The sequence below is a fragment of the Notolabrus celidotus genome, chromosome 9, assembly GCF_009762535.1.
Source record: "Notolabrus celidotus isolate fNotCel1 chromosome 9, fNotCel1.pri, whole genome shotgun sequence".
NCBI classification, from domain to species: domain Eukaryota; kingdom Metazoa; phylum Chordata; class Actinopteri; order Labriformes; family Labridae; genus Notolabrus; species Notolabrus celidotus.
Genome location: NC_048280.1, coordinates 22,956,731 through 22,980,812, shown reverse-complemented (window position 1 = coordinate 22,980,812; position 24,082 = coordinate 22,956,731). Strand labels below are relative to the sequence as shown.

The window sequence follows — 24,082 nt, the reverse complement described above, 5'->3', positions numbered from 1 at the left end:
AGGCCAGAGAGGCAGAGTGGAGGGGGGGGGCTCCAGCTAGGGCAGGGAATGCCATCTATAAAAATAGCTCTTCATTATTCTGTATTTTCCACAAATAGTTTCAAAGAACAAGGCATCATTTCATCTTAATGGCTGGCGTGAATTGTTCTGGGCCGTGTAGTGGAAAAGCCTCGCCTTTTTGGCCTCAGAAGTGGCCTGCCTTTTTTCGCCGCTCCACACCACAGGGACCACATATTGGCACATTTCAAACAAGTCTATTTTTAAAAACCTTCTTCTTGTTGTTGTGGGAGTACCTCAGACTTCCGCTTCAGCATATTGACCTTAAAAAACACCTCTGACTGAGATCCAAGTGCTACTTAGTTTCTCGTCTGAGGTTCTGCTTTTCTGGGCAGCAGGCGTCTGATGTGGAATAAAATGCTCAGCCTTTAGATCATGTACATTATCTGTCATCTTGCTTTTAGCCTCTCTTAAAAAGTGGAAGCAGCGTTAAGTCTATAAAATAGGAACTCAGTAAACTTGCTCTCTTTATGTCTGAGGCTGGCGCCAGAGACAGATGTGTGCCAGTCTAAAGCAGACTGTCTTTTGTATGTGCTTCTGTTCTATGGACACAAATTATGTAACTTTCCTTTAATGTATTTTCTCTGTAATTAAAAAAATATTTGAAAACAACCAGACAAGAAACCTCTGTTTGGTAAAGTTAAGGCTGAAAAAGAAAATTAACCAAATAATAGAGGTCTTTATCTGAGAGATCAAATGTTTATGGGCACTGCATGGTCTCAAACCAATGGTCTTGTGCACGTGGTCGCCGAGGGCAAGTCTGCATGGTCGATCCTCAGAAACAGAGGGAGAGAGAGAAAACGGAGGCTGAATGAGTAGCCTGACACTTCGCTTACTCACTGTTACAAAAACAACCACCACCCACCCTGTTTCAAACAAAACGAGGGGAGGGGGCGAAGAGAGAGAGAGGGAGAGAGAGAGAGAGATTCCATGCCTATTCTTCTACCCTCTCCCAGCAAGGACCGCCAGCAAGGCGACTATTTTTAGCCTCACCACACACTATCTTTAGACCACTTTTTGAGGCATTTATTAGAAAAGGGCTACATCAAATACAAGCGTGTGATGTTGGTGGGTGTTTTGGGGGTGGAGCTTTATTTTGACCATCTTACAAACTTGTTTTTTTATGTGGCGGCTTAGTCGCTGTGAAGAAAATGTAGTGACCCAAAGTGAGTACATATAGAGGAAAACAGACACGATTTTCTACTGTCAGCACTTTGTCTTACCGCCCTTTTCTGTGCACCAGAATAAAAACATCTTACGTTTTTAACATCTTATGTGTAAGATGTGGTCACGTGCCTTGCAGTCTTCCTCTGAGCTTTTAATGAAGTCTTCCTGATCCAACTATATGATTGTTTTAATCAATGTAAATATATTGTATGAAATTAAGGCAGGATTGTGCAAAAGATAAAGTTCCCCTCGCCAGCTTCTCAACATGTGTTTTTAAGACGTGCAGCAGGATGTGTCCCGGCTGTCATCAGTCTTTGTTTTAACAACTTGCTACAGTCTTGCCCTGCCAATGTCACAGGGTTAATTTACTTAGAGAGTCAAAGCAGCTTCGCACTTTAATCCTCAGCTCACCAGGAAAAACAAGCCAATCTCTTAGCCACTAGTAAACACTGAAGTACTGTGATCACTGTGACAACCCCACCCCTTTTACCTCCGTCCCATGTTGCACCACATGTACCCTATGCTCAAACCTTCCACTCAAAATCACTGTGGACATCTGTAAGACAGGAGATACGATACGACTTTCTTATTTCTCTTGGATGCTGATGGCATGTCAGAGTCGCAAAGGAGAAATTAGCAAAGGCAATCAGGCTGGAGGAATTATACAGTATTTGAGAGCCATGAGAGGAAGTCATTCAGTGAGCTGATCAGCACAGAAAACTCCTTAAGGCTAATGTTCTCTATGCTGTTTAGAAACCAAATAAGCACACAGAATAGCACACATGCTGGAAAATATTTTCACAAAAGTGAGGCAGAACATAAGCACACTGGCACTTCAGAGAGGGGGATCACATGTCCTGTTAACTATGAGAAATCAGAAAAATGTGGCTGAATTAATAAAGAAGGGACTTTTGAAGGTAAATGGTCTTAGAATCAAACAAGTTAGACTCTGTAGTTTTTAGAATCTGTGGAGAATCTTGTTTTCTGGCAATCTGAAACATTGTGCAAGGCTGCTACATTACCCGTTTTCTGCTCTCTATCTGCCAGACATACCTGCTCGATTTACTTTCTCTTTATGTTTCTTCATTTCCACTGTCCTCCCACCCCCTCTTCTTCTGTTCCCTCCTCTACCTACCCTCCCTCCCTCCACCCAGCGGACTGTCACTGGGCTGAAATCACACCTGTGCTTCTCACACATCCCGGCACACGGGTGAAACATACGCAGGGTGAAACATGGTGAGGGAGCTTTGCTGAATCTCATTAGCGAAGCGGGTAGTCATTAACAGAATGACCTTTGGAAATAATTACCAGCCTTCCTCCCTCTCCATCCCTCTTTTCCTCCCTCCCTCCCTTCTCTTCTCCTCTCCTCTCCTCTCGCACTCATCCATCCCTCTGTCCCTCCCCTTCCTCCCCTCTCTTTCTCATTCAATAGTTACTTCTAGGCGAAGACAGAGGGAGAGAAAGGAGAAAAGAAATCAGTCGAGGAAAGGTGGGGAGGCAGATCCCCCGCTGCTGCTGTTTAAGATTACAGGGTGAGCTGAACTTTCAGATTAGGTTAATCTGCTAGAAATGGGATTGGCTAACGGCCTTTCCTCTGGCAGGTAGGTATGTGAACAGGCAGGCAGGCAGGTCAGCTCAGTACCGGGAGCCATGTGCCTTTCCATGTGATACTTGAGCCAATGGTATCAGAGTGTGCTGTGCTTGCTGAGGTCATCACAATGCCGTCAGCTCCGCAGGGTTCAAGCCAATTGTCACCAGTATATACACGCATGCACCCATGCAGGGCAGGCATACTCACTAAAGCCAAAAACACCTTTTGTGTGTGTACATATATGCAAACTAGCTCAGACTGTAACTCCAAAATTGTTACATGCAAATATAAAAGCATCTCTCCCTCCTTCTTCTAAGGTATTTGCAAGCATTTAGGGGATATAGCTCCCTATCACAGCTCCCTCACTATCCCTTTAGTTGTTTCACAAACCTGTGTTCTTTGTTTCAATGAGGGGAAAACAAATATATTGTGGAACAGGGATTTGACACAGCCCAAGAGTGTTGTTGGATTTGGGGGCCATTCAATCACAGCCAGAACCAGCCAACGCTGCTTAGGTTTTTGGGCTTGTTCTGCAATCATGGGGAGGGAGGGAGGGAGGGAGGGGGGGTGAAAGAAAGGACTCTTTCATGTGCTATTGCAATTAACAACCCCCACACTGGCATAATAAATCACCAATAAGAACTCTGAGTGATTGTTCTTCTGCAGGACTAAAAAAGAGTGGGGGAAAAAAAGGGAGAGAGATGGATCTTTTCTCTCGTCATTTCCCAACATGGCTTCTAATGCCGTTCACATGTCCAGGAAACTGACCTGGCAGATATCAAGTATAGGAAATCTATCTGCATGTTGGGCTGTTTTATCTGAAGCCAGACTCAGACAGTACTGTAGACCTGCCAGGATGACACAGCTCAGACATCCAGTGATGGAGGGTCTGCCTCTGCCTTGATGGGCTTGAATGTCTCTTTAAACAATTGGCATTAATTAAGTGGACTGCCCCACTTGTTTATCAGCCGATGATACTGTAGACATGTTTCATTACAATCTCCTGGTGGAGACTCAGACAGTTAAGATGTCCTACATGGATGTTAGCATTCAAAACATGCCCCCAGTTTGATCCAGAATGTGACTATTGTATTTTTCATAGCATTTATATGATTATTATGGGTCTCTAGGTGTCATCCATTGTGATTGTGACAATAATAACTTTGATTAGCTATGGTTGCTTTGTTTTACAACTCATGCTCTGATAAGGGTTAGCTTTGCTTTCTTTGTCTTTCGGTTCTACAGATATTTGTGGAAGTGTCATTCCCAGCTGAGACTGTTTTCAAGTGAGTCATCAAGACCTTCTTTACCGCTATTCTCTCTTTCTGTTTTCTCTCTCTTTTCTGTCTTCATATTTCTGTCTCTCACTGTATATTTACACAACTGACCCATACCTAGAGTCAACATAATGCAAAATATCTTTAAGATTAAGAATGTTCAATGAAAAAAACTAGATAAAGGGAAAGAAAAACAGGAGAGTTAAAGAAATGGAGGGAGAAAAAAGCCCTGCAGCTTCTTGTAAACATGCTGTAGCTAGAGAGGCTGTGCAACACTCTCAGTGCCACTCTCTCAACAACGCTAATTATCAACCAAAGACATGCTAATTACATAGAGCTTTATTGCTAATGTAGCAGGCCTCTATGCCAGCCGCCCACACTATGAGCTCCGCTCCCCTACCTCTGCCTCTCCTCCCACTACACCTTCAGGCACCGCAGCAACACAGAGAGAGAGATGAAGGCAGTTTGTATACTTCTAAAGATGAGAGCTTTCTACAAATTTGAAATTAAATATGTTGCAAATAAGATGTCATGTTTAAGGTCTTATGGTTCTCTTGAGGGGAACTTTGATAAATCTACTCCCCCAAATCAAGTAATTCTTCAGGTTCTTGACCTCCTCCTCATCGTTCTGCCCTCTCAACAGGAAGTCTGCTTTGCTCCTGCCCCCCCCCAAACTCAACAACCCACCCACGTTCCTGCACCTGTGACGTAGCTTAGCAGCGGCACACAAGGCTCGGCAGGAGAGATCCAAACCCCCCCAGTTCTCCGCCCTCCTCCCTCCACCCGCCCCATGTGAAACGTGCTAGTGTCTGCCCTGTGGCCAATCCCGTTAGCACACTGTGGCTAAGGCTGAAGGCCTCTTCAGATCGATTTCTCCCGCTGTGAGTCGCTCGAGGTACTCCAGGGATCACAGTGTAGGTAGAGCTCCACAGCGCTCCCCCCACTAGGCTCTTTAGCGTCCTCCCCTGACATGGCTGTTTACACGTTAGCCATCCTCTGTTCACTAATGGAGACACAGTTAAAGAGAGAGCTTCAAAGCAGGGAGCTCTCGTCACAGGCACTTGCTGGAACATGTGACAGCTCTCCTCATGGGTTGAGCTGGGGCAGGCTAATACACTGACTACACAGAGGCTGAAGGGCTCGCTACATTACAAATATGAGTGCTCATACCAATAGCAGGGATATAAGTGGATGCAAAATGGGTTAATGTAAATTACATAATGCATAGAGGATTATTTCTATCCCTTCTGATGTACATGGATATGATTAATTTTGAACAAACTGTGACAATTCATGTTGATTTATGACTAGACTCAAACTAAGCTTTAGAAAAAACATTTAAAACGTGAACAGCTTTAGTTATTATTGATGTTTAAAAATGGCACAATGTATAATTTTAATCTTTAATGTGTTAAGAACACAAGTTTAAAAAGTGAAACCCCATATTCTCCACCACGTTGATAAAAAGGAAAGGCTCGATAAAATTAATTATAGGAAGTCAATAAGAGCATAACAAACACAGCAAAACCAAAATAAGCAGTTATGTCATGTCTGGTTGATTTATTTGTACTTCTACATACCGTCCGTGATAATGCACTCGGCCCATTCTCTTTGTTTTCATCATTAAGGTCAGACATATATTGAGTCCTGGTTTCACCTGATGTATGAGCTACATTAACACACCACATATTACACTACAAATGGAAGTGGTGATGGAACAAAAGCAATAATGACAACAGCAAACCCCTCTTAAGCTCGCAATATGCTGCCATACATTTATTTATGCTGTTTTTTTTAACCTACAAATATATTATGAGGGATGGGGTTATTATTTAAAGTGTAGGGATAATGTAAGGTAAAATCTCTACCAAAGGCTAGGACAATTGATATGTGCGTTGTTGTGTAAATTTAAAAGGTTTGTAGTCAGGTACAGTGCGCCATCTGGAAAAGCAGGAGTGTTCCCCGTGGGCCTGCCCATCCACAGGCAGGCAAGAAGCCCAGCAACACCCGAATGAAGAGAAAAAAACATGTCCCATGCTGTGTTCAGACTGGTTAGCCAGCTAGGTGCATGAGATTTAGGGGTATACATTGCATCTAACTTGTCTTCTTTTTCCTTTCTCTTTTTGAATCCTAAACTGACAATGATTGAGGATAAAATGAGTAAAGGCCATGTGAAGAATCAGCGTTATGCCGCAGGTGCTTGTTGAATTAAAAGCTTGGCATGGATATACAAGAAATATGATGGCAAACTTGAACAAAGTAAACATTTTCTTTTAGTTCGAAACTGCCGAAATTTTACATATAAACTGCAAAACCTAATCATTGTTCCAATTGTTTTCAAACTGTGAAAAGCGGGGCAATAGTTGGAGTGTGCACATGCTACATCATTAAACACAAAGAATATTTAATGCTAAGTAAAAGGGAAAGAAAGTGCAAGATGTGTTTGGCATCTAGAATGCATAAATAAAAATTTCCATCTGCACATTAACGTAATAAAAGTATCATATTGCTTTGAAAGTCCATGCAACAACAAGCAAAGAATCTTGAATATACAGTATACTGTATGTGACATATTCAGGCAGTTCAAAATACGATTTATTCAACGTTACTTTGTGGGACAGGTGCAGTTTAATCAAGCATGGTGTGAGTGTATAAATGTGTGTGTGCGCGCGAGAGAAAGGGATAAACTCTGCATGAATGCATTGCCTGTGTGTGTTTGGCCCACCAGGTTTGTCAGCGCTGCAGTGTGAATGTTGCATAACAGGTTCACGTTGAGAGCTTAAGGATCCTGGAGGGTGCCAGCGTCATTTCCTGCTTTATCTACCTGCATACTGGCTGCCCTGACGGCACTGTTTCACGTCGCCTGGAGCCACACAGACGACATGTGTCCAAAGTAAATCAGCGCAACATCCTTGTCTAAGAGGCACATCAATGGTGACAAGACACCGGAGGAGGGGACTGCTGATTACACACCACAGGGGAGAGTCTGAAAGGGCCAGATCAATGATAGGCTTCTACTTTTATGTTGAAAAGTACACAAAACATAAGGAAGCATTTTAAATAAACATACTTTATTTAATTAATGATAAACTATGAGTCTTATAAACCTTTTTTTAAGCAACTGATATGGGATTAGACCCCTGGGGGAGACAGACAAACTATGGGAGCAATTATTTCTTACACTGTGGTAGGTGTGAAGACTAAAAGAGAGAAGTAAGGGTTGCTGAATGAGTCACAAACGCTGTAACCATCTGTCTGTGTGCGTTTCGGTGTGTTTGCATGAGCGTGCGTGAATCTGTGCGTGTGGCCGTGTACGTATGTGCACCGTCTGCGTTTTCTTGTTACTCACCTCCACAATATCGGAGTTGGTCCTGCTCTCGTGGGGCTCGTTGTACTCAGTGTATTTAAGCAGGACCTTGTCCATGTCTGTGCTGGCATACTGGAACAGCTTGTTGGTGCTGTTGAAGATGATCAGGGCGATCTCACAGTCACACAGCACGCTCAGCTCATATGCTTTCTTCATCAGGCCAAACTTTCGCTTTGTAAATGTCACCTGGGTAAAAGAGGGAGACAAAGAAATCGGAAGAGATTGATTAGCTAAGGTGAGAGTCAAAGATTCACGAATAATTCAAACTAAAATTTCATATAAATTAAGTAATTATTTAAGAAAATAAAAAAAAAACTCCCCCTTCTACATATGATTGAGTCTGTAATAAAGGAATAAATACAAATCTGGTGTTACAAATATTTACTTTTTAAATTGGTTGCTCTCAGGGAAACTGAATTAAGGGAAACTGAAGTCTGTTACTGTGTGTATCAGTCCATGCACCAAACCAGGAAAAAAGAAAAAAGAAGCTGGCCTTGTATTTAAGGAACTGAAAACACTGTGTCTGAGACAGATAACGGTAAAGAAGATCAGTTATTGCTTGTACATCAAAGCGCGCAGAGGTTCATCATGGAACAAATGTCGCATTAAATGGTCCCTTTTTTATCACCTGACTGCGCTCGCTCTCTCACTCCTGCTTTTGAACTAGAGAGACAAATCTGTAACTTCATCTAAAAAAAGCTAAGACTAGTATTTTCTCACAGAAATTAACACACATTGTTCAGTTGTTGTGTTGCCCAGTCAACCACTTCTCATAGTGAATGAGAGGCCACTAATTTAAATAGCGGGTGGGTTCCCAGGCTGGGCTTGAAGATGTTTGAGCACAAAAATAGCGACAATGCAATTAACTTAAACCACATATATTGTTTTCTGTTATGAGGCCTTATTTTCTCACCCTGTTTGTGGCTACGTGCATGCACATATGCGTGTGCAAGACCTAAGACCGGGCCCTTTAAAGAAACACGCATACAAGTGGCCACATTGTCATAATAGAACAGCCTCTACTCCTCTATTGTTTGGATCAAAACTAGAGCAGTGAAAGTGAGTTAATTCCAGTGAGCTGCACCTGCTTTCTTTTCGAAGCCATGTGTGTAAGCTCCTCAGCTGTATGTGGGGAAAAGAAAAAAATACTGTGCCACTGCCAGCCTTGTTCACTGAGCAATGCTGCTTTCTTTCTTGTTTTATTATTGAACTGTCTTTTCTTTTCTTCTGTGACTGTGTGATTATTTACATGGGAGATCTGTATTGACATAGCTTTTTTTTATAGAGAAGAAGTACTGCCAGATCTGCGCCCAGCTGGTAGCTAATGATCACAGTTTGTTGATTAACTGCATGTTTGTCTATTCTCTTCTGACACTTAAGTGGGCCAAAAAATACAGAATAAAACCGCCCAATGCTCAGTTAAACATGCTCTGAATACAACAATAAAGACTATCTGCTGGGTATAAAACCCTTTACAAAGAGATCACTCTGTGTGGTTGATTAGGGTAATGTATGAATAGATTTGTTGCATAAATCTATCATGCATTGCCCTTCACATTTTCTCTTCACAACTCCCAGGTTTGAAAGAGGAGACAGGATTGAATGGATATTGATAGATAGTTTTGGGTTTCCTGAAATCATATCTCCCAGGATGCACCAGGGAAACTGAATATCAAGCCATCCCCCCCCCCCCCCCCCCCCCCCCCCCCCCCCCTCTCTCTCTCTCTCTCTCTGTCTCCCCATATGAACTGCAGGATTCTGGATCCCCGTCCAAAAGTTTTCCAGTGATGTCACTGCGGCACGCCAAGCCATGTGTCAGACAACACAGGCTGAAACTAGAGACGCAACTTTCTGACGCCCTACAAACCTACGCGTGTGACGTCAGGTTGTGTACCGTGGCACAAACACTCATCTGAATTACTGACAGTGTAAGGAGAAAGAAAAAAGCTCCCTTGGGCTTTAAATATCATGCTGACATTTACACAGTAACACTAGGATGTGAAAAAAACATGTCTCAGTCTAAAGTTTGAGATCAAGAGGTACTGTGTGACAATAAGATTAATTGTCATGTCTAACCCACTCTAGCATCCTCATCTGAAACGTACGCATTAGCATTTACTACATCGTACATGAGCAAGACAATAAAGAGTCAGGACTGTGGGACTTAAGGTCAGAGCAGACTACTCAGGGTCAGGACATGTACAGTGTTGCCTTCCCCTGGTGTTTGGATGCAAAGGGGGGCACACGCAGGACACAGGCTCTGTTATCAACCACTCACTCAGGCACACACTCTGCTGGGGCCATTAATGTTTCAAAAGGTGACACGTGAGGTGAGTTCCTGAGGCCTGGATTGCTGGTGTCAACTGTATGTTAGTTTTAATCAGTAATACTGTATATCAGTGAGACAGTCCCTAACATGAGACAATTACAAACAAAAGCTTGTTACTAACGAGTATTTTCAAATTTTGACATTTGGTGCATCTTATTTCAACATGCAAAATGAATCCAATCAAACTTTTGCCGAGCCTCACACTTTAAATGGGGAGCCTAGCATGCATTTTTCACATATTATAATTCACACATAGACTGACTTTAACAACACCACAGGAAGAGAATAAGTGTGTGATTATGAAAAGCCTTAACTGACCAAACAATAACACCTACATAAATATCGCACCAGCGCACCCCCACATCTCAATCTGACACGTACAACCTGCTACCTCCAAATCACATATATTACTAACGCCATGCTCATACATCCAGAAATACGCAGGCTTACATACAGTGCATGCTTGCTTGAACAAACACACACACATTTTAAAAGACAGTTGGCTGTCTTCTTTATTACTGGTGCAAACATCAAGTGGGATGTGCTAATTTGGACTGTGTCTCAGCTATGTAGCTTTTCTGATATGTTTTATTTCTCCTCTTGAAGTGTCTCTGTTATGACTTCATGGCCTCACATGATGCTGTCATGTGACCCTTCAGGCTGATGATATCACCGCTGGCTTCTCTTGTGCTAGCCTAAAACAGGCTTTGTTATTAAAGGAACTAAGGATTACTTTGCAGAAAACATGGTGCTTATATTTACTCTGTTTTTTTACTTTTAATTCTCTAACAATTATGGTTCTGATATTAGTGAGCTGCCTATGTATTAAGTTGAACAGCTTTTCCTTTGAATTAATGAGCCCTCTGTCTATGTTGTTAAACTGAAAAAAGCCCCACTGTAAACCACCCGTATGTCAGTGTGGGTGTAATCTTTGTTTCCTCGGTCAGTGGGTGCTGTTAGAAACGCCACTATGTTAATAACAAAGAGCGCGACATTGCAGCACATTTGCGACCATGTGTACTGGTAAAAGAGAGACCAGTGTAAGAGTGTGAGTGTGAAGCCAAGTGTGTCTTTTCACAGTAAATGGGTAACCAGAGTGTGAAGGCTATCTTCATATGCACACACACACACACACACACACACACACACACACACACACACACACACACACACACACACACACACACACACAATTTCACATGCAGAAATTTTTTGGGGCATTTTTAATTTAAAACTTAACCATACAATAATGTTGCATTGCGCACTTTGAGGGCAGTGTTGGTGTGCTTTTTGATGATTAAGGCTAAAATTCTAAAAAATATTTCCATTACAATCCTCAAAACCAAACAATAAAGCGTTTGCCTCTTTATCTACTATAAATAGAATCATTAAGAATTTTAATTTTCAGATTTTAGAACCTACTTCAATGTGCAATCATTTGTTTTATACAATATTAAATCTCAACATGTATTTTAATAAACGTCTACTGATATATGTACATGTTATCAGGTATTATTCTAAATTAGTTTGTCCATAATGTGCACTCGCTCATGAGCATAATGTCATAACAGTACACTGTCGACTCACAAGCCTTGTTCATTCACCCTTGTCCTCCCCACATACTAATCCCAGGAGACATGTACACAAACACATTCAGACACACACACATACACACACACCCCTGTAAACACACTACTCTGTCACAATCACATTGTGTGATTGCTCTTTTCACTCAAACTAAATTATCAGTTATATTTCCTCTAGTAAACAAAGATCAACAGAGGGGGAGAAAAAAGAGAGAGGAATAGTTAGTTGTTGCTTCTTTGCCACACTGGTGAGAGGGGAGAGAGAAGGTGGGGTGGGGAGGGGGGAGGGAGAAGAGAGGGGGCGGACGTACAGGAAGCACATTTGTATGCATTTCCTCTCATAACAGGAAGAGGCCAGTGGCTTCCCCTTCACAATGGCTTCGCTTCTGCTTCCCACCTCCTGCCTGCTTCCCTGGGGGAGGAGGAGGTAGAGGGAGAGGAGGAGGCGAGAGGAGTCAGGCACCAAAAAACTGCTGGTTAGCAAACCAAACATGGCCATGTGGAGACGCACATACATAGATGTCAGTCAGCTATTGAGCAGGACGATTGGTCTTGAGACAAACACTTGTCCCATTGTCGAGGGGCCGAGCAGGAAGACACGAGCTTACGCAAAAGGACTAAGAGGAGCCAAAGACCTGGTCCTGAACTCTGCCTCACAGCCAAAAGAAGCTGTTAAGAGGGGCATTACTACAAAAGAGGCTTTGTCCCACCTCTAATATATGCTATGCTCTCTTCTCTCTCAAAAACCCCACTTATCATCCTTTTCCAGTGTGCCTTCATTATACAGTAAGAAACTGGAGGCTGCAGACTCCAAACATTTCTTCATTCAGAGTCTCAATCAAAAGAAACCACTTTCAGTTATTCACTAACCTGAAAAACTGATTGATTGGTGTCTTGATTATGACAATTTTAGTGTTTGGAGTCTTAAAATACATGCCCATTTTTATTGTTCCTCTTTCCAGAGCTTGTAATTATGTCTCAGGACAGCACTGTAATGGCTTGTCTGACTCCTTCTCTGTATGCTCTTGTTTATGCTGAAAAACCACAACTGGAAAAGGATATGACAAAAAAGTGGATGTTACAACGCGAGGCCCAAGTTAGTGGCCGGAGTGACAAAAATAACTTTGTTGACGTTTTTTTTTTTTAAGTGAGTATATGTTTGTTGCAGCACTACGCCTTACACTGTATACCACTTGTGGTGAAATTTACTGAAAGAAAAGCAACAAGAGCATATTGTTGTGAAGTTTTACTCACATTAAACACTTCTTATTGTTTTACTGATTTCTGCTGCAAAATACTGTTAACTCAATTTAACACTATATAATGTAATTCCACTATGAGTCAGATTTTTGTTTACATTACCAGTAGGATATATAGAGAAGATGTAAATGAACTGCGACATGGGTAACTCAAAGCAAAAAAAAAGTGATAATTTCAATTTTACAGACTTCAACACATGATGATGTTTAAAAAATGTAAGATTTTTTTTCTAAAAGGTAAATTAAAGAATGCTTTGAATTAAAGCTTGATGTGATAGGTACTTAGGGGGTGTGATTTAAAAAAAATCAGGAAGTAAACAATAAACCTTTTTCCTCATGAGTAACGACAGAGAGCGAGGTGAGACAGACGAGCAGAGCAGGTGTAGAACATGTGATAAAGAAGTGAAACAAAGAATGAGAAAAGAGAGTAAAAAAGAGAATTAAAACGCAGCAGACAGAAGGTGAAAACTTAGTGAGTCATTTTCCAGGTGAGGAGTGCCACTCGCTGTTGTAAGAGAAGGAGATGGTAGAAGGTGGGAAACAGGGAATTAGAGGAGGGGTGCAGGGGTGAGTAGCGACCCTGTGGGCCTCATTATTTTCCTGCTGTTAATTTCACTCACACATTTTCTCACCCCAGTGCTGTTGATTGGAGAGAAGAATGCTTTGTCGCTGAAACAAAAAGACCCCTTTATTTTCAGCTGTGGTGCTTCAGTTTGCATTGTACGGGAAGAGAGGCGGCATATGCAAGACATACAAATGTGGATTCTTTTTTATATTCATTTTGTGCTTTTGTCACTTTCGTTTGTGAGAGTTTGGGGATTTTGTTTTTTTTACTTCCTGCCACCGATGACCTGATCCGCGTTTAACCTTTGCCCCCTGGTCCCTTCCCCCTTGATTCGTGGAAACCACATGTCTCACACACACAGAATTGCACAAACAAGTCATCCTACATTAAGCCCAGGGAGTCTACTGGCTGGAGAGGTTACAGTAATTAGAGCCAATTGCAGTAAATGAGTCAATCCCCAGGACTGACTCCTGAGAGATAGATGTGTTTTAAATGTGTACATGTGTTTACAACCGTGCATTTGTCTCTGCTGCACAAACAAGACACCAAAGCATGTGTCTGAGTGTGTAATCTGCTATGTGTCAGGCCTATGCCACTGTACATACCCACACCTGTGCGTGTATATAGTACTGTAAGTGTGTGCGCCAATATGTTTGTGTGTGTGTGTGCTTGCAGCAGGAGTGTGTTCTGTGTGTTTAGCCCATGAGTTTATGGCACAGGAGGCCCTTTCATGTGCCCGAGGCAGGGAGAGGGTCTGAGTGGTCGGGGGGCTTGGAGCCAGGGCTCATACACTGCTGCCCACTGTCCAGAGCTCCGGGCAGCCAGTCAACGCCAGGGAGGCCTGGCCCTTCTGCCCCTGCTCTCGGGAAGTGTTTCGGGGCCTGGGGGTGGCAGCCCAAAGTGGCCGCCCAGAGAGAGCCAGGCCCTGTGCCCACTGTGCTGCTGCTGCTGCTGCATGGTGGGCAGTGTAGCCCTGTAGGTGGCAAGGTAGCGTTGACAGCTACACAGAGTGGTGCCACTCTAAAGAGGACTGCAATATGAAGGTTGTGTAGACATGTGCACATCAGGGGAAATGTTATGTTTGGTTTATGTAGTTATTTTAGACTGAAAGAGGTATTGTACCATCTTTTTCAATACAACTTTATGAGCTTTAAGATATTTATATTACGTCCAATAATTATCTTCTCTGCTATACACTATACTTTTTGTAAAAACTATTAAACATGTCACTTTGTTAAACACAGAAACCCACAGAGGAGCTCTAAGAAGATGCTTTAACTTTTTTTCATATAAAAAAGTAAAAGTATGTTAAGAATTTGCGGGTGAAATCAACACTATACAAATTCCTCTGGTGTTTATTTGGCTTTTGCACTGGGACATTTCCCCGAGAAGGAAGTGAAAATATGCAAATCAAAAGCTTCCTTTTTCTCCAGCATTTTTTTTCTTTGAAAAAGAAAATTTGAGTTTCTGTGTCTGTCTTGTGATGTCCGCCTCTAAGAAATGTGGTGATGTAATTTATTTAGGTCGTAGGTTGAATGACACTTAGTGCCATACCACCCTTGTTCATGTGGTTTCCACATGACTGGCTGACGTCATTTCAGTAGGAATAGCTGTTTGACTTAAACAAACAGCTAAAAAAGCAATCTTTCATTTAAGAGATCAAAACAACAAAATCCAGTGATATATTGATTTTTCCTTTCCCTGAACCCTTTTTCTCCTCCCTTCCCTCCCCTCCTTCTCCTCCTCCTTCTCCTCGCTCTGTAAGTAAAGCCCGGATATCTCAGGCATCGATTCCCCTCAGGTGTCCTTCCTGTCTCCCTCTTTCCCTCCTTATCCGCAGGAGCCGGAGTGCCTGGTGCGACTGGCGGGCCCAGGCTAAGGTAGGATGAGAGAGAAGGGCTGAGATAACAGTAAGGAGGAAGTGTGGGTGCTGCTGCAACATGATAGCTGCACTTCTCATGTAAAACTCTGTGACCTCCTCCTTGCTCTTCCTCTGTCGGGCCTGTCTCTTTCCAAATAACAAATACATAAACAGGACTACAGAGCACATAGGTAGGCTGCATACAGTGAGACGCCTTATCCACTTGTTTTTGAAAATGTCGTCCTTGGATCCAGTTTTTAGTGTTTCCTTATTTGTGAAGGAGAGGATCACAAGGCGTCCACTTTTCTCTGACGCGAAGGGAATAAAAAATACTATATAGCACTGCTTTGTTTAAAATTATCTGCAGAGTGTCTGACCAAGTCCAGAGGGATATAAGACTTTACTTCAGTAAAAAAACATAATTGATTGGCCATAAGCTACCATTAAACAGATAATTTTATTATCTAAATTCCTAGATAGCATTATGTTTGCTTGGAATTCATGCGTTTTCAAACTTTGGTATTAGCTGTCACTCACTACCTGACTTCAGGCAACATAAGCAAGAAGCTAATGTCATCTGTTTTCTGACCATAGCTACCATTAGACAACTAATTCTAGGATTCTATACCTGCTGGCTATCCTAACACTCCTATAGCTAGTAAAGAGCGCAAAGATTCATAGACTCTTGGGGTCTGGGGCGTGAGTTGCACGCCCCATGTTCAGTGGCTGTGGTCCTCAGGCGGATGGCCTGGGTTCCTTGGCACCCTGGGTGGAAAAATATCTCGTGAACCAGTTGACAGCCCTGTTTCAAAGTTGTGATCCGGTTTATTTAGGTTTTGATATGTTTTTTTCTGCATTCTTTGCTCAGCATCTTCAATCTTGTGTGACTTTGATGTTGACAGAAGAAACGTTTGCTGAGGTGGCCAGTCAGGTAGCATTAGTTAACTTCTGCTGTGAGAACAACAACATCTAAGATTGATGAAGCATTTTACAGTCTCAATCCTCAGAAATTAAGAAATAAGGACTTAATATAAGGGAAGATAAACTTTCCAAAAGTCTGCCTGTTTGTGTACTTTGTAGAAATTAGATTATGTAAATCAACTGCAAGACTTGATAAGAGCTGTGATATGATGCTAGCATTACCAAGTAGCAGCACAAGCAGCCCCTAATATTAGACATTTTTTACAGCCTTAACTTGGTTATCATGGCATCCAAATGATACCATAAATGTACATCACACACCCTGGACCCCAGCAGTAGCATGGCGGTAAAGGATCTTTTGATCATGACGTCAAAGGAAAATGAATGCTGTATGAATTTGATGAAGGACTTACAGTCAATCATAATTACCGGGAGTTCCTTTCTCACCCTCAAATTTGACTCTCCTCTTGTGACTTGCGATCCGACTCATTGAGATGAGTCATGACATAGGTGGTAATCTGCTTCAATTACTCTTCCGGTATTGACCAATTTGATTCTATGAGCCTCTTTGTGTCACTTTTTACCAGGAGAAATGGCTGTAGGGCTCTTGCGGATGTTGCCAGGATAGGAACACAGCAAACGAAATGAAGTAAGGCTGTGTCCGGACAAGGTGTGTGTCTGTGTGCAAGTTTGACCTGTGATCCTGGGGCCACGTTAGCAGCGTATGGATCCAATTGGGCTGCCAAGAAGCTGACAAAGTGTCAGTGGTCAGTCGTGCCACAGGAAGTGATCAATTGCAGGCCTCAGGGGCAGTGCGGGAGCTGTGTCTCTATCTATTTTCTACCACAGACGGTGCTGTCTGCTTGAATCATGCAGTCCACAATTTATTATGTCTCTTTCAAGTAATGCCAGCTGTTCTTTAAAATGTGTGCTGCAAGAGATCCATTGTTGCAAGGTTTGTTATTTCAAGTTTTTTTTTTCTTTTAAATTACCATGTTTGTGCATCACCTTTGGTTTGAGCAGTGTATCTATTGCCACACAGAGGAAAGCTTCAACGGCCCTACTGTTACTGATTTAGCTCAAGAAAAATACTGATTCAGTGCTTTATCTCCGCCCTGTTGGCTCGTTCCAGCGTGTCACTTTAGACCATCCCATCTCTGTTTGGTTGTTTGTTTATGTTTTTCCCCACCCTGGGTCTCCTGTGCTACTTGGTAATATTCCACTGCTGGTGAGCTAAACTGGGTGGCATGGTGTGAGAGGTTGGGTGTGTGAAGGGTGCCACAGTGGTGTGTGTAGGCCGCAGCCCTCCGAGCGGGCAGTGATATGCAGAATGTACTCCTTCTTTTGGAGAATTACAAATGTTCTCATGCAAATCCCTTTTTAGAGAAGTCCTGCTGGTGCACCCACACAAACAAACACACCATTTTAAAGCAGTGGAACTCCTCCACCCAGAGCAATATCCCCTCATACACTTCTCTGTCGTCCACTTCACATTATTGCCCAGACTCCCAGAAGACCTTCATTGTTCAAGGCTATGTGGGGTGTAGGGTGTTTCTCCTTCCTCGATCCTCCACCCCTCCTCCTTCTCACCCTCACACTCATCCATCCTCCCATTCCCCTGGGACTTACCTGTCTGTTGCGTTCATCCATAATCCGTGTGATCTGAATCTTTTTCCTCCCCATCGTCCCCGTCTTTTTCTTTCTCTCCTCTTTCTTAAGAACTTTTTGCTTTCTTCACTCTCCTCCTTCTTCTTCTTTCTCGTCACTCTTCTGCTCTTTCTTTATCTCTTTTTTTCTGCTTTCTATTTGTTCCAATCAACTCAAAGGTTCCAGCATCCGTATCTGCAGGAAAGAAGAAAGGGGAGGGGAGGAGGAGAGGAAGAGCATTAAATGAAATGAAATATGGCAAAATACAGAGAGAGAAAAAAAAATAAAAGTGGCATCATGGCAGCCACAAGGGAGGGTGAAGAAAGACAAAGAATCTGTCAACAATGTTGTGAGAACTGCTGTGTTTTTCACTGTCGATATCATGCAAATCAGTTTTTGCATTTTTTTTTTCCCAGGCACAGACTATGAGAGGAGACAGCGCTGTCAGGATCTCGCTTCGTTCACAGAGAGTTTGACAGTGTTTTGGAAGTGCCGCTAACTTAAACGCTCTAATCACCGACACTGTAACATTACCTCCAGACTGAGAAATACATTTTGTTTCTTCCCACGAACTGCACTGTATTGACAGTAGTGGTAATGCCAGACACTCTTTTTCTAGTCTATCTGGAGCTCCAAAATGGCAGGCTTGAGTCGAAGGATGGAATACAGATGTACAATTTGAGCTCAGTGTTTCCATGTTCTGGTAACAACAAATCCCAAAAAACAAAACAGGAAAAGTGCCAAGACCTATCTTTTGAAACATGTTAAAAGGACATTCCTTGGAGACGGAAATCACACACCATTGCAACAAAACTTCATCCAGATGAGGACATAGCATGTGAGTGAGTGCATCGGAAGTGCATCACTTTTGGAAAGGAGTGAAGGCCAGCGACGGAAGAGGCAGACTTTGTGTGCAACAAAGAAACCTGCGCTCAAAAAGTTTGCGTGAGTGAATGACGGTGTGTCCATCTGTGCATGCAAGGGTGTGTTTGAGCGTGTGTGTTAGTGTGTGTGTTCTTGTGTGGGTTTGGCTGAGCCAGAGCTCCAGTGCATCTCTCCAGAGTGCTAAAGTAGGCCAACCCAATCTATCTCAGGGAGGAGCAGAAGAACTGTTGTTGTGTTTTCTTTTGACAGTAGAGGTGATAACGTCCCTCGTTATGCAAATGAGCATCCCATTATTTAAGCACAGTGCAATGCAGGGGAGCTGTCAGCGCCGTCACATAAAAAAAAATAAAAAAAATCCTCCATCTACCCTGCCTTTTTTTTTTTCTCTACTTTCCCCTTCTTCTCTCTTCTCTCCTTTCTGAACCAGATTTCCGGCACCTGGCAGCACAAGCATCAGACATTGATGTGGAAGACGACACCGCTTCACCAAAAGACATGTCAGTCTCAGTCTCTCTCTCTATCACTCTCTCTCTCTGTCTCTCTTTCTCTTCTCCCCTACACCCTTGCTCTCTTCCTCACTCTCTCGTATTCTCTCCTCTGCACCGTCCCGCACACGTAGATGCACATTGTAACACACTTCCTTTCTCCCTGTTTTTTTCTTTTTCTTTTTTATCTCTCTCCTAACCTGAATCCATGTATTTATTGAGTAACATGCATGAGAAAGCACAAGAAAGCAGTAAACCCCTGAGGTGAACACAGCACATTGCTATGCACTTGACCTCTTTGTGCAAGAGTAGGACATTGATAATGAAAGCGTGTAACAGGAACATCCAGGGATACTGTGGCCCTTAGTGACAGATGAAGGCCTGTAGCTGCAGTACATTACTTTAGTCTGTAGTACAGTAATGTTCCTGTATCTTGATGTAAGACTTGTGCGATCATTTTGGCCTTCCGTTTTTCTGCATGGCACAGAGTTCTAAAATAAATCCAATTTTTCAGGAATAACATCCCATCAATTATTACATGAATTATGAGTTTTTCTACAACAAACTTTCACTGCACAGAAGTTTAAAACAATACGAGACAATACAATTTGAACAATGATGAAATGCATGACAAAACCTTCCCGAGCTGATGTTTGGAATACGCCCACTTATGGAAGAAACGAGATACAAACACAAATGCATCATTTGGCAGTTAAGACAACAGCCGGACCGCGCCATCATAATAACAACACGATCTAAAATAACTCTGTGGCAGCTCTGAAGAGGCTATCCAAAACATTTTAGCATTGCTCTGCACAAACACACCCATCCACAGACAGAAAAACAAAGCGCTGCCCTCTGGAAGAAAACAAAGGAGGATGTTGTCAGACAAACTGGGATTACAAGCCAACACTGAGGCGCTTTGGCACAAGACAGCCAGACAAGGATATCAATCAAGCCGGCATACCTCAATCACAGGCTGACAGCATCATCCCCTCCCTGTCTTTGTGCTCAACACTTCCCTGCCCGGGCAGCGCTCCAAACAAGGAGGCGTTACCTCTGTGATCCCTGCCTCCTGGCCTCCACCTCCTCCTCCTCGTTCCTCCCACAGCTCGCTGAGCAGAGCTGAACCTCTCAATGTCAACAACCGCTGGGGCAACACCTTAGGCCTTACGTAACATTAGCGCTAAGACTAAGCCCGTGTCCTGAACATTTAATCCCCACTTTTGGCTCCCAGCACCAGCCAACACTCCCCGAGGTGAGGTTCTGCTGCCGCTTAGCCCCGTGTCGGTGCCTCCCCGCCTAAACAAATCTCCCCCCCACCTTCTCTCTATCCCTTCTCACGGCTGCCTCCTCTACCTCCTACACGTTGACACAAGTCCCCTTCTCCTTCGTCCTCACACCCGCCCCCATCCCATATGAGTGCCAGGCCGCTTCTGGATAAGAACCGAGCACCCACCTCCTCATCGGGCTCCCTTCCCTCTCCTTACCCTCTGCGGTGGAAAGAGCATCGGTTAACTTAACAGATTACCACTGAATCACTCTATCCAATTTAGCCTCGTGATGCCAAGAAATGAAGGGAAACAGACGAAACAAGTGCCGCTGAGTGAACATGGTCGAGCGGCACAGGCAGGAATTTTTCACAGGGAAGTGACACTGACACATGACCTTGTGAGGGCAAATAAGGTGAGGAAGAAAAAAAGGCAGAGATAAAGAAGAATCACAGAGCGACACAGAAGAAAGAACTAACAAGCTTGCACACATTAAGCCAATTTGCTAATCCTGAAGTAAGGCGCAGGGGAAGAGGGAATGAGCCGAGGAAGATGAAGAATACACAAAAGAGTTTCTTTATCCTCTCTGTGGAGTCTGACTAATGGTACGCCTGCATTCACACCAGCCTGGTAACTGCAAGGAGGCCAGAGCGGGAGGCTGCAAGGGTCAAAGGGCAAGCTGGCACCAAGCAGACAGAAGGACCACCGTCGCCCCTTTTGCTTGTTTTACGTCCTCACTGTCCCAACTCTCTTTGCCTTGTAATGAAGAGATGACAATGAAAGAGGAGAAGAAGAAGAAGAAGAAGCACAGAGAGAGGAAATGTAGAGAGGGAAATTGAGTGAAGCATAAAGAGGGATCTTTCTGAACAGGCACCAGGCCTCTCCAGGGGGAGGGGAATAGCTGTACCCACGACCCTCCCATCTGTTAAGCAGACGGACGGAGAGAGAGAAGGAGAGAGAGAGGGGGGGTGAAGGTTGGGGGAGGATGGGAGAGATGGAGAGAGAGCAGCGATTCAGCACATAGATCTAATGAGTGCTCTCTCTCTCTTTCTATCTCTCTCTGAGTCTCACAAGTGGAGCTGAGAGGACGATGAGAACATATACACTCAGTGCACCACAAGGCTTGATTCTAGGTCGCCTCTCTCCCAAGTGTTTAGTCACTAAAAACTAATATACAGCACACGGCGCTTTTTCACATTCTAATAGACGGTCTGTAGGGTGCTTGTTAATGTGGCTTTGTTATGGAGGACACTGAACACGACTTCTTTGACTCAAGGAGGTGGAAAAAAAGAGGAACTTTACCTTGACTCATGCTCGGGTTTTATTCGTCACGTTGAAAGACAGCTGCAGGGTTTTGTTTGCGAGTGAGGAGAGGAAATGTACAAGAATTGAAATTCTTGGAACGAAAGTTGCGCACAATTGTACTTCAGATTGTTTCTGCATTCAGAGAATTAAGAGGGAAATTTGAACTTTATTTCCTGCGTTGAAATTTGCTGATGCTGAAGTCTCAAATCCTAACTTTACACACGTTACAGCAAATTGGGGAAGGTGATTTATCACGACAGGATTGGTGATGTTTTTCCAAGAAACCCCACTTCAGCTCATGGTACATCTGCAACACATTTGGTAATAGCATGTGACCCGATAAAGAGAAAAAATATATATATATTTATATATACAGTATATATATATATTTATATACATACATATATCATGCCAGTATCCTCTGTCCTCCTAGGAAATGTGGCTGTGAGGATTTAGAATAACATATTACAGTGCAGTAAGTAAACCTTTTAGGAGGTGTATGGTACATTAAATAAACGCTCTCTCTTTTTAAATAAACTCACATTTCCTTGAAGAGGAGGACCAAAAACATGCTTTAATATGGTTTTCCAAACACAATCTGAATGTCTCCACACACACACACACACACACACACACACACACACACACACACACACAGCGCTCCATTTTTACTTCAGCATGTCTGTCATGTGGAAGATTTTCCTCGAGAACATAAAAGTTTTTTTCCTTTCAGATTTGTAGATTTTCTGAGGTTTCTTCTTTTGGTTTTTGATGCAGCAATTCAAATGTGGATGTGTTTGTGGGCGCGTACGTGTGTGTTTGAGCTGCATTTGGAAACACACTGCACTTTATCTGCTGTCAGGATGGATGGAGATGTACCAGCAGGAATGAAAGGAGGGGAAGGATCAAGCTAAAGGAGCGAGTTGATGGCCAGGCTGGATGGGAACAGAAAAAAAATTGTGTATCAGGTCTCATTGTGCCTCTAATGTCATTACAGGCAGTGACTCCTCTATGTGGCACGCCGCACTCCCCATCTGTCAGAGCGAGATAGGCAGGGTGACGAATGGCTATCACTGCTACTTCCCTCAGCCCCCACCAACACCCCCGCCCCCCCACTCTAATGTCTATATCTTTTTCCAGAGCTGGGGTAGAAGAGTGACCTAAACCTGGGCGGTAGCCCACGCGTAGGTGGGCCTCTATGGCTCTGAATCTCAGCAGATATTAGGACTAATTTAACATGTTAGCGGCTAAAGAGATTAGCAACATGTACATCTGGGGATTAGAGTGATAGTGGTGGATCATCTCATAATGTGTTCATTCCTTCTTTTTTTCTACCAGCAAGCTAAACTTGAATTTGAGAGACTGCAGTCTCTCTCTCTCTCTCTCTCTCTCTCTCTCTCTCTGTGTGTTTTGTGTCTTGTAGGATATGTCTTCACCTGTCTCTCTCTATTAGCTCATGATTTAGTTGGATCATTAGTGAGACAGTTTCACATGTATTCTATTTTCAATCTCTATGTGCCTTTGAACTGAGACACCTGTCTATTGATGAGCGGGAAAGTGAGCCAATAGCCTGTGGTTGGCACAGTTTTCATACACTCTCTGGAGCACTCATAAGTGTGATTGACATTATGGAAGAAAGTATATTGTTATAAGTAGCAGCACAAGTACTAAGAGATGAGTTCGGAATTTATTCGCCAACCCAAGTTCAAACAATTTCTCAACTTAAAACTTCAGACTGAAACTTTAAACTTAATTGATTTTAGTTCTAATGAGACTCTGCCAGCGCAGTTTCCCCTCTTATCCTTCAATCCAACAGTTCTGCCCAGGGGTCTAGGGGGACAGAAAGACAGGAAACACACTCACACACAGACGGTTCAGCGGAAGGATGTGACATCAGCCTGTGCAGACAATCAAAGGTGCTAAAGGTGCTTCCTTCCGTAAATTGCTCTGTTCACAGAGCATAAACCAGGAATCAAATGACAAACAACACAATCCAAATAATTGGACAAACTTGATAAAAAACAAGAACTCTGGACCTGCTAAGGCTCTCTTTAACTATTATTAAATTTGCAAGTGCTAATAATATGGACACTCTTCATACTATTAAAAGGAAAAAAAGCTTTAAATCTGATAATTATCATTATATTGTGGAAAAATACTTCCAAACTGTATGAGAAAGTAAATGCACATAAAAATCTTTGCTGTTCAAATTATTTTTGTTTTTTGCATTAATATAAATTTACAAACTTTTGAATTAATTTAAGTTTTTCACAGAAATATAGACATTAATTAGGTAAAATATGAGTTTTACTCACATTTAATTACACCAAATTCTGCAAGTACACGTTAAAATCTATTTTATACTTCCTGACTGCATTCAATCAAGCAGTAATTAATATCAAATGTATTTGTTCAACATTTGAGTTTTGCAAGGATGGGCCCTGTTTGAATACAGCTGCACCTCACCGCAGAAATACTTCTCTAATGCATACAAGTCCACTTTCTAAAT

At 42.8% G+C, this 24,082-nt stretch overlaps 1 protein-coding gene across 2 annotated transcripts in view; it reads right to left on the bottom strand.

Annotated features, from left to right (window-relative positions):
* The window catches only part of mef2cb (myocyte enhancer factor 2cb), a 60,245-nt gene that overhangs the window by 21,417 nt on the left and 14,746 nt on the right, over positions 1–24,082 (bottom strand). For both annotated transcript variants that reach the window (XM_034691497.1, XM_034691498.1), the window contains exons 2-3: positions 17,610–17,822; positions 7,442–7,645 (exon numbers count right to left, since the gene is read on the bottom strand). In XM_034691497.1, the coding sequence (XP_034547388.1) occupies positions 7,442–7,645; positions 17,610–17,663 (258 nt within the window). In that variant the 5' untranslated portion in view covers positions 17,664–17,822. The remainder of the gene's footprint in view (positions 1–7,441; positions 7,646–17,609; positions 17,823–24,082) is intronic.